Source organism: Eptatretus burgeri, chromosome 17 (assembly GCF_056783735.1).
Source record: "Eptatretus burgeri isolate ZD-2024b chromosome 17, Ebu_testis_v1, whole genome shotgun sequence".
Lineage (NCBI taxonomy): Eukaryota > Metazoa > Chordata > Myxini > Myxiniformes > Myxinidae > Eptatretus > Eptatretus burgeri.
The window spans coordinates 47,691,301-47,701,547 of record NC_140977.1 but is presented as its reverse complement, the minus strand read 5'-3'; the positions used below and the strand labels follow the sequence as shown (position 1 = coordinate 47,701,547).

The window sequence follows — 10,247 nt, the reverse complement described above, 5'->3', positions numbered from 1 at the left end:
CTAACCCAGGAGATGCCTTTAGACCCCAGAGAGCGAAGTGGCCGAAGATGGTCCATGATAAAGGATATAATTAAATAAGGCCATTAAATGTCTTTAAAAGGGGTGCTTTCATGAACCCAAACACCCAATTTTATTTTATTTATGAGTTATCCAGGTAGCATAGAAGAAGTCCGACCAGCACCAGCCGCAAGTATAGCCTTAAGTAAAGGTGTTCCAAATGAAGATGTTGCTCATGAGGATGATTTCAAAAAGAGTAAGTTTTCATAACTAGCCACGAAATGATCTTCCTTTGCATGTGATCAATTACCTCCACCACCAAAGGTTGTGTTTTCACCCTTGTTTGTCTGTTTGTTGTGAACAGGATATCTCAAAAAGTTGTGGACAGATTCGGACGAAACTTGGTGGACAGGTTGGGTGTGTGACAAGGAATAATTGATTCATTTTGGTGAAGATGCAGGTGCAGATCGGAGAATTTTTAGTTATTCTTCATCATTGGATGAAAGGGCTAAAAGCTATATCTAACACGATATCTCAAAAAGTTATGGATGGATTCGGACGAAACTTGGTGGAAAGGTTGGGTGTGTAACAAGGAAGAATTCATTCAATTTTGATGAAGATCCGAATCCAGAGACGATAATTTTTAAAGTGATTCTTTACCTTTGAGAGATGGGGCCCAAAACAATATATTGTTACGGCTGTGGAAATTCACAGAACACCATATAGGTCCTTAGTTCAGTTATGCCGATAAGTCCGTGTTCAGTTAGATTTCCCCACCGTTGTTTAATGGGAATTATTCATGTCACCCAGGCTGTGATCTTCAGTTAGCCGTTTTTCTTTCGCTATCATTATTTTGGACCAACCACTTCACCACAACCACGATCAACACCAACCACGATCGCCTCAACCACCAACCGCGATCGCCTCAACCACCAACCACAACAACCACGCCGCCTCAACCACCACCGCGTTTTCTACCTCGGCACACGGTTGCCAGAGGCCTGGCCTTCGTCGAGGGAAAGCAGGCGGCCCCCGTTTCCCCCTCCCCCGAACGAATGGCATCTCCACGGTGAATTTCACCCTGCAAGGGACAAAGACAACTACCGCGGCGGCGCGCGTCCCTAATTTGGCGGGAAAACGCTTCCTTCTGGAAGTTTCCCACATGTTCTGGAAGGAAGGGGGAGTTGAGAAGGGGCGGAGTGTGGGTATAAAGCGGAGGAACGTGAGCGCGGAGAAAAAGTGGGAGAGTCGTCAACAGGAACGCGAGCGCGGAGAAAAAGAGTGGGAGAGTCATCACCAGGAATGCGAGCACGGAGAAAAAGAGTGGGAGAGTCGTGACGAGGAACGCGAGCACGGAGAAAAAGAGTGGGAGAGTCGTCACCAGGAACGCGAGCGCGGAGAAAAAGAGTGGGAGAGTCGTCACCAGGAACGCAAGCACTGAGGAGAATCGCGCTCTCTCTCTTTCTCTCTCTCTCTCTCTCTCTCTCTCTCTCTCTCTCTCTCTCTCTCTCTCTCTCTCTCTCTCTCTCTCTCTCTCTCTCTCTCTCTCTCTCTCTCTCTCTCTCTCTCTCTCTCTCTCTCTCTCTCTCTCCTCTCTCTCTCTCTCTCCTCTCTCTCTCTGTGTCGCTGAGGATCGTGAGCGAGGTGGTGCTCCGGACCGAGGGCTCTCTGGGTCGGTGGTGACGAGAACGGGAGAATCGAGGTCGGAAGATAGGCGTGAGGAGAGAGAACCGTGAGTGGGTACGAGCGCGAGGTCGGGCGAAGGAGGACGGAGCCCCAATAAATCACCACACGGTCACATTCTCTTTCTTTCTTTTCTGGGTCTTTGTGTGTGTGTGTTTGTGGCGCCAGTCCATCAAGTAAAACCTGTTTAAGTAATTGTACATAATAAATAGACAATGGTTGTAGTTCTTCTTGTCGTGCTTTTGTTGATTGCATAAATGCATGCGTGTTTGCCTCGCCTAATTGTATACGTGCATGCCTGCATACGTGCTATAGTAATAAATGTCCTTGTGTGAATGTTAACCCGTTCGTCGTGTCCTCTTTCCCCATTGAACCGCCGTATTGCTCTTGGAATAATAGCAGGCTTTTTAATAGCCGATAAAGGAATTGGGTCCAACGAGGCCTGGCGATAATACACCACTCGGTTATTCCAGAACGGAACGAACCGCTTAAGCGGTTCGTGTCCAAGCAGGCCTTTGTTGAGGTATGGTCTCTCGGTAGTCTGCCCGCGTGAATACTTCGGTATATCGATAATTCGGCGATTGACCCTGTCGCGCGTGGGTAGAGTGTTGACTAGGCCGTGGTGTGCACTTGGAGCACACCCGTGACTGGTGTCCGGCATTGTTCCGGAAGGTCGCGACTGAATTGTCCGTCCGGTGGGCGAGACGGCCGCCATTGGCTAAAGCGGCTGTTCGCACGCTGGGCGGGCGCAGAATTCGTAACAATATATAACATGATATTTCAAAAAGTTATGGACCGATTATGACCAAACTTGGTGGATGAGTTGGGTAGGTGACAATAACAAGCAAAATAGATTTTAGTTCAGGTCCGGATGCAGATCCGGCTTATCAGTATGCTATAAACAAAAACTGTTTAGCCTGGCGGAGGTATGCTCTCTACCGAGTGCCATTCGAGCTGTTGTAATTATTCTACAGCCTTCACACCCTCTCTCATCAACCATGCTTCCATGAGTTTCTGACTATTCAGAAGTTTTAGTACATAATATTAATGTCTTATTGTTAAACTTTTATTTGGATACAAGGTCAAGGCTCATGGAAGAGTGAGAGCACTGAACTGATTGGGATGTAACAGAACAAAAGGAACAATAGAAAAAGAGTGGGGGGGGGACACCAACAGCAGACTTGAAGGTCAAGATGGAGGCACACTTAAACAAAGGGTGTGGGGAGGAATGGGGGGGAGCAGGAGAAGATGCATGGGGTGGACAAGATGGATACAGAAGGAAACTCTGAGGAGAGAAAACAAATTTGGGAGGAGGAATTGGGGTGAGTGTTGACGGATGTAGAAAATATGGTTTTAGATTGGTGACGATCTGAGATGGTGTGAACAGCTCAAGAAGAATGAGATTTAAGAGAATGTGGAAGTTGGTTCCACAAGTGCGAAATAAAGAGGAACAAATGAGTGGAGGTGAGCAGTGATTCTGGGAGTTTCACCAGCCGGGGGTTGACGGTGGACCGCTTGCACCCTGCTGAAACCTGGGGGTGGGGAGGACAAAGCATGGAAAGAGCAGAGGTTGCAAGACCAGAAAAGAGGTAGTAGAAGAGAGACCACCGACCTGCCTACAACGCAATGGGAAAAAAAAAATTCAACCATCTCCCAGAAATCTGATGATTCTGGGCATAGAGAATAGCTCTGAGAATCAATTTATTTGTTAAAACACAATTTAAAATGTGTAAAAGAAAAAAACAACTCCACAGCAATGTTTAATTTCAATATAAAGCAAATGAACACAGCGACAATGAATGAAAATCAAGTTTTAAAAAGATGATTTTAATTTGTTTACAATGGAAAAAAAATTCACAGCATTTTGATTTTAAAACAAGAAAATTCTTTTTGGATGTAATTGAAACTTTACAAACAAATTAATTGGAAAACAATTACGACAAGATAAGATAAACATTGTATAGATTTGTTGGGATGAAAACTCATTTAAACAGTAAGTTCAAACAATGCACTAAATGGTTGTTTAAATTTCATGAACAATTATTTAGGGCTCGTAAAGGAGCTTTTTTAGTCCATTCCATATCAAGAAGAGGACATTTCTCATACAGCTGATCTCTCCTAAATATCAACAAATAAAACAAGCAGTCATAGACTGGTACTTACGAAATCGTCAACTTGACCTCCGACCTTGTCTAATAAAAGCTATCTCTAGAGAAGGTAGCGACGCAAACCAGAAGTTTCTGCGATGATTATGTACCAAACCATCATAAATCGAATGTTTCACCTCACTGTGACCTTGACCTTTGACCGATTTTGACCAAAATCTAATCAGCGCAAGCCATCACCCTCCTGAATCACGTGGTGTAATTCGACATTGGAAGCTTCTTCCGTTCGCGAGTTATTTTTTTTTGATGTTTGACCTCACTGGGACCTTGACCTTTGACAGATTTTGACCAAAATCTAATCGGCGCGAGCCATCACCCTCCTGAATCACGTGGCCTAATTTGACATTGGTAGCTTCTTCTGTTCTCGAGTTATAACTTTTTTTTGGATGTTTGACCTCACTGTGACCTTGACCTTTGACCGATTTTGACCAAAATCTAATCAACACTAGCCATCACCCTCCTGAATCACGTGGTGTAATTTGACATTGGTAGCTTCTTCCGTTCTCGAGTTATCGTGCCTACAAACAAACACACAAACACACAAACAAACAAACAAACAAACAAACAAACAGAAACGGAACTGATCAATATACTTACGAAATCTTTAGATTTTGTAAGTAAATATCCGAGTTGAATGTTGTTTTGTGACTTTTTCATATTTTTAGAAATTGTGAACGTTGTGCTTCCTTCTGTTTTGTCTTCAGTTCGTACATTTTCTAATCTTGCTTAATGTTAGAAAAGGTTTTCCAAAGTGAGTTGGCTTTCCACCGTTGCTTTCCTAGTGCTCATGTAAAATGGGATTCAAAGACCTGTTGATCATTTTACATGAACAGCCAATCCCACAATTGTTAAACAAATTCAATAAAACTCCAACATGACTCTGCCTCCTTCACGTCTCACCAACTCTGGTCTTGGGGCAAACTGATTTTATCGAATACTTTGTGGATGGTTAGAAATTCCTTTTACATCTGGATTATCCATCTATCTTGCAGCACGATGTACTGAACTGCAGATATATTGGAACACTGACCTGCGATAGAGCTGGTTTACAGCTTTGATCTACTCTTGCAGCATGGTGTACTCTCGGGTATTTGTGTGTTTCATTTCTTCACTATTGCATCATCGTTCCAGAATTGACTTTTGTGTTTGTTGTTATTTCTTTGAATGAGAATTTGGCAACAATTACCTTGTATTAATTGCATTTCAACATCATCAGGGTACCATTTTACCTGTTTTGTTAGTTCTTTATTGGTTGGTGTAAAACCTTTTGGGTCGTCCATGCACAGAAGGTGGTCAACCTTGATTGTTGGAATTGTTGGAATTTGGATTTGATATTTTCTCCTGTTGGAGGTTACACTGTATACATCTACTTGGGTCGTGGTGCAAGCAAAACAATAATTCGGGTCGTGGTGGAGAAAGACTATTTTCCTGGAAGAGACTAACTTTCTCTTTGGTTGTAATCTCTATTTGTGGGTTTCAGAAGGTGGCAAAGAGAACTCCCAGGAATCGAAGTATCCACATATATTTTGGTGAAGGATCATGTTTCAAGGATCAAGTTGTGAAGTTTTGCTGCTCTCATAATTTTGTTCTGCAGATTATTTTCAGGATTGTCACTGAACTCCAGACAGCCTCCAAATTTTGTTTCTTTATTGACATACTAGCAAATACAATCCGTCGCTTCACTGATGGGGATATTAAGTGGGGGAGGAGATAGAGGGAGGGGATAGAGGGAGGGGATAGAGAGGGGAGAGGACGGAGGGGAGATGGGAAGGGAAGCTCGGATGGAGTGGGGAATGGGAGGGGGGCTAGGAACAGGTGAAGAATGAGGAAGGGGGGGGAGGTGGGGAGAGTGATGCCTCACCAAACGTTGCAATACAATGCAGGAGGGAAGGGTGCAAGAGAGACAGAGACAGAGACAGAGAAAGACAGAGGGGGGAGGGGGGAGAGGGGGAGAGGGGGGGGAGAGAGAGAGAGGGGGAGAGAGACAGAGAGACAGAGAGACAGAGAGAGAGAGACAGACAGCAAAGAGAATCATATTGTTATGGATTTCAGAATCCGGTCTGATGAATGCATCCACACATCCAGGTCCTGAGACAGTTATTTCCTTAAATGCATGTCCAGATTAGCCCCATTCCCATGTCTAATGGGATTTTAAATGTGATGCATTGAGAAGGGTAAAGAATAGATCCCCTCTCTTATGGGAAGCTTTTTTTCTTTACGACAGACACATTATTTTATGAATGCCATTTCTTTCACAGACACAGGGCCCGCCCTTTTTCGATCGTGTCGCAAGGAATAATGAGAGCACAGGTTGTCATGGTAATGGTTCACAAGTGGGGCAGGGCAAGTGTGGGGGGGACTCTGTCTGTGCCTGCCGAGATGGGCCGCATATATAAAAAGAGGAGTAGGTCCGTTCTGAGAGAAAGGGAGCGAGTGAGCGTATGGGTGTCTGACCAGCGCCAACGAGACAGTTTATCAGTGCTTTGTTTGCAATGTCCACACATGATGGGACCATCTTGTCATGCGTGAGCATTATATGTTCATTTTCAAGGATCGGATTTGGTTTGTGTTTCCACAATTGTTCTGGAACCGGAATATTGAAATGTTTACAGATGTGGCAGTGGATTACTCTACAGACAGTCATGTCTTTCTGTGTACAGCTGTTCCAACATGAGTTTTTTTTTTTTACATCCCAAAAGGAGGTGACTGGTACGTTCTGTTTCTACCCAACAAAATCTGCATTTGTCCGAATGGCTCAATCCAGCCATTTTCTTAAAAGGTATGAGTGCATAGTCCTTGGTCTTGGGTATTTATGATGACTCTTTCTCCATTCCAACCAATTTGACCTCTTCTTAGCCATTCCAATGAGCCTTCCTTGTCAATCCCTGTCCTGTCAAGCTTTTTAACAAATCTTCCTGCTCTTTTGTCATTCTCCCATTTGTCAGATTATATCTGCTGATATTTCTTTTTGTAGTTTTCCTTTTTTTCTGTTAGTTTTTCGTTTTCTAGTTGCTGGATCTTTGCACTTTAATTGATTGAGATGTTGTATGTTCCTTTTTGTTTTTCCTTGTAGAAATGTGAATTTAGCACTTTTGTCAAAATGAAATTCCATTTGAATGTCCTCCGAGTACTGCTTCACGAGGTTCAGTTGATCTGCCAATTTCTTATCATTCGGTGTGAAAAGTCTTAGTTCATCCATGTACAGTAGATGTGTAGCCTTTCTTGTTTATTTGGTTATTTTTCTGTTTCATGTTAGATTGTGTCCTTGTTCATTCATGAGGGTACTCAATTGGGTCCAGAGCCAGACAAAATATAAGGGGAAGCAGAAAGGATGTCACCTTGTAAGATACCACATCATATCTCTCTCTACTCCTGGGATTTCAAGCCTTCCTTCCAAGTAAAGTAGTACCAGCATTATGTTCCAGAGCATCATTGCTTTCTCAATCAATGTGACTAATTGAGGATCAACTTTGTATACTTGCATGCATTTTATAATCCATGAATGTGGGAATCGCGTTGATTGTTATCTCCATTTACGGGTTTCAGGTGGGAGGAAGTTCAACCAGAACTCAAAAATCTCCACCTCCTTTTTTGTAAAGGATCATGATACATGAACCAAACTGTGAAACTTAGTTCTCATAGTCTTGTTCCAAGAGCTTTCAGAATCTTCACTGAACCTCTGACAGCCTCTACTTGTAGCTCGTTTGTAGTGATATTCCCCGGAATGTTTTTAAGTACTCAGACTTTTCTTTATCATTCCTGAAGCTCCAACTATCACTGTATAATTTCAGCTTTCTTCAATTTACAAGTCCTCTTGCGTTAGTTAGTGTGAGTTAGTTTATGTTTATTGAAGGTTGATAACTGACAAAAATCCTTTGAACACACAGAACACTTGAACAGCTTCTCGCCACTGTGAGTTAGTTTGTGGATTTTCAAGGTTGAAGAATGACTAAAAACCTGAGAACACTCAGAACACTTGTACGGTTTCTCCCCAGTGTGAGTTAGTTTGTGGCTTTTCAACGTTGATAACCGACTAAAAACTTTGGAACACACAGAACACTTGTACGGCTTCTCGCCAGTGTGAGTTCGTTTGTGGTTTTTCAAGTTTGTTAACTGACGGAAATCCTTAGAACACACACAGCACTTGTACGGCTTCTCCCCAGTGTGAGTTAGTTTGTGGATTTTCAAGGTTGAAGAATGACCAAAATCCTGAGAACACACAGAACACTTGTGCGGTTTCTCCCCAGTGTGAGTTAGTTTGTGGTTTTTCAATGTTGATAACCGACTAAAAACCTTAGAACACACTAAACACTTGTACGGCTTCTCCCCAGTGTGAGTTCGTTTGTGGTTTTTCAAGTTTGTTAACTGACAGAAATTCTTAGAACACACACAGCACTTGTATGGCTTCTCCCCAGTGTGTGTTAGTTTGTGGATTTTCAAGGATGAAGAATGACTAAAAACCTGAGAACACACAGAACACTTGTGCGGTTTCTCCCCAGAGTGAGTTAGTTTATGGTTTTTCAAGTTTGTTAACTGACGAAAATCCTTAGAACACACAGAACACTTGTACGGCTTCTCCCCAGTGTGTGTTAGTTTGTGGATTTTCAAGGTTGAAGAATGACTAAAAACCTGAGAACACACAGAACACTTATACGGTTTGTCCCCAGTGTGAGTTAGTTTATGAATTTTCAAGTGTGATAACTGACGGAAAACTTTGGAACACACAGAACACTTGTACGGCTTCTCGCCAGTGTGAGTTAGTTTGTGGATTTTCAAGGATGAAGAATGACTAAAAACCTGAGAACACACAGAACACTTGTGTGGTTTCTCCCCAGTGTGAGTTAGTTTATGATTTTTCAAGTTTGATAACTGACGAAAAACTTTGGAACACACAGAACACTTGTACGGCTTCTCTCCAGAATGAATCATAATGTGTATCCTGCAGTCTGATTTCTTCATGAATGATTTACTGCACACACTGCACTGAAATGGCTTCTTCTGTTGGTTATCTCGATTTGTGGGTTTCAGAAGGTGGGAGGTAGTTCTCCCAGAATTGAAAATCTCCACCTCCTTTTTCGGTGAAGGATCATTATTCAAAGACCAAGCTGTCTTGAATATTTCTCCTTTAGCGCGAGTTCCCCATTCTTCATGCGCAGAATACACTTTGCCATGGAGGATGATTTCCTTTTCCTCTGAGCTCCAGCTCTGTTCATTTAATCTCTGATTTGTCGGAAACTTTGTAGTTGATGGTTGTAGAACAGGCCACACCTTTTTAGCTTTCAGCTTTGGTGTGGAGCTCTGTCCTATCATGAGGCAGGGATCTCCTTCCACACTGGAGAAGGTGCAGTCATTATCCTTTTTAGCACACATTACGGTTGCTTGGTGTCGCCGCACAGACTTGGGTCTCAGCCGACGAGGTGTCTGTGTCCCTTTCATCATTTCCTCTGACTGATTGTCATTGTTTGGCATATTTTTGTTACAGCCAGCCATTTTGTTTTCCCCAAGAGGCCGTATAGCCTCGGCTGCTTGACAGGGGTCACCGATGTCCCTCAGAGGAGTCGTTCCAAGAAGGTATATGCCAGGGTTGTGTGTTTGCCTGCTCACTTTCTCCTCATTGGTTTGCTTAATAGCTTGCTGTCGCTCAGGATCGCTCACAGGGGAGGTATCCACAACCAAATCCTCCTTCTCCCCACTTTGGATTCTCACGTGTTCCTGGTCTTTTGACTTCTGAGTGAATGATTTATTACACATCGTGCATTTGTGCAGCCTTTCACCAGAATAGGGCCTCTTGTGATTTTGGTAGTTGGATTTATTCTGATAAAATGTATTACATAAACTGCATCTGAATGGTGTCTCTCCTGTATAAATCCTCAAATGTGCCTGGTGGATCGAGTTCTGCCCAAATGTTTTATTGCACAGATTACACCAATCTGGACTGGTCGCGGTCTGTGTATTCGTGTGTACCTGAGGGTCAGAGAAGCAACTGCTTAATTTATTGCATTCAATGCCCTTGTGTGTCTTTTCACAAGTGTCAATATTCACGTGTACCTGCTCATGATGACATTTCTGATCGTAATCCTTGGAATTTGCACAAATACTCTTCTGGTCTTGCTGCAAAGATCTCTCAGTGAAGGCATGAATATTCTTGGTACAAGAAAACATCCTGAAGTTAGTCCTTGATGTCTCTGAAGATCGGTCACAGAAACAGTCACAGCATGTGTTTCAGAGAGATGTATCAAAACAGAATCAACATAACGGAAAGCATCTTAAAAAAAAGCGATGAGGAAATGACAAACTTCATTTGGTAATCAATTCAGATTTTTGAACAAGACATGAAGGTGTGCAAGTGGGGAAACAGGAAGAAAAGTGCAAAGTTAATGATAATAAAGTTATCTCACACAC

The 10,247-nt window shown here is 42.9% G+C and overlaps 2 protein-coding genes across 3 annotated transcripts in view; one reads left to right on the top strand and one right to left on the bottom strand.

Moving 5' to 3' along the window:
* The window catches only part of LOC147010009 (uncharacterized), a 187,754-nt gene that overhangs the window by 50,549 nt on the left and 126,958 nt on the right, over nt 1-10,247 (bottom strand). The window contains exon 6 of the mRNA XM_085861221.1: nt 7,668-10,030. Within this exon, the coding sequence (XP_085717347.1) occupies nt 7,668-10,030 (2,363 nt within the window). The remainder of the gene's footprint in view (nt 1-7,667; nt 10,031-10,247) is intronic.
* The window catches only part of LOC147010011 (uncharacterized), a 77,658-nt gene that overhangs the window by 2,621 nt on the left and 64,790 nt on the right, over nt 1-10,247 (top strand). Inside the window, exons 1-2 of one of the 2 annotated variants that reach the window (XR_015052675.1) lie at nt 4,644-4,932; nt 6,545-6,655. The gene's annotated coding sequence lies outside the window, so the exon portion shown is untranslated. Of the gene's footprint in view, nt 1-4,643; nt 4,933-6,544; nt 6,656-10,247 lie in introns of those variants that run through there. The other variant, XM_085861097.1, reaches the window with a different exon arrangement.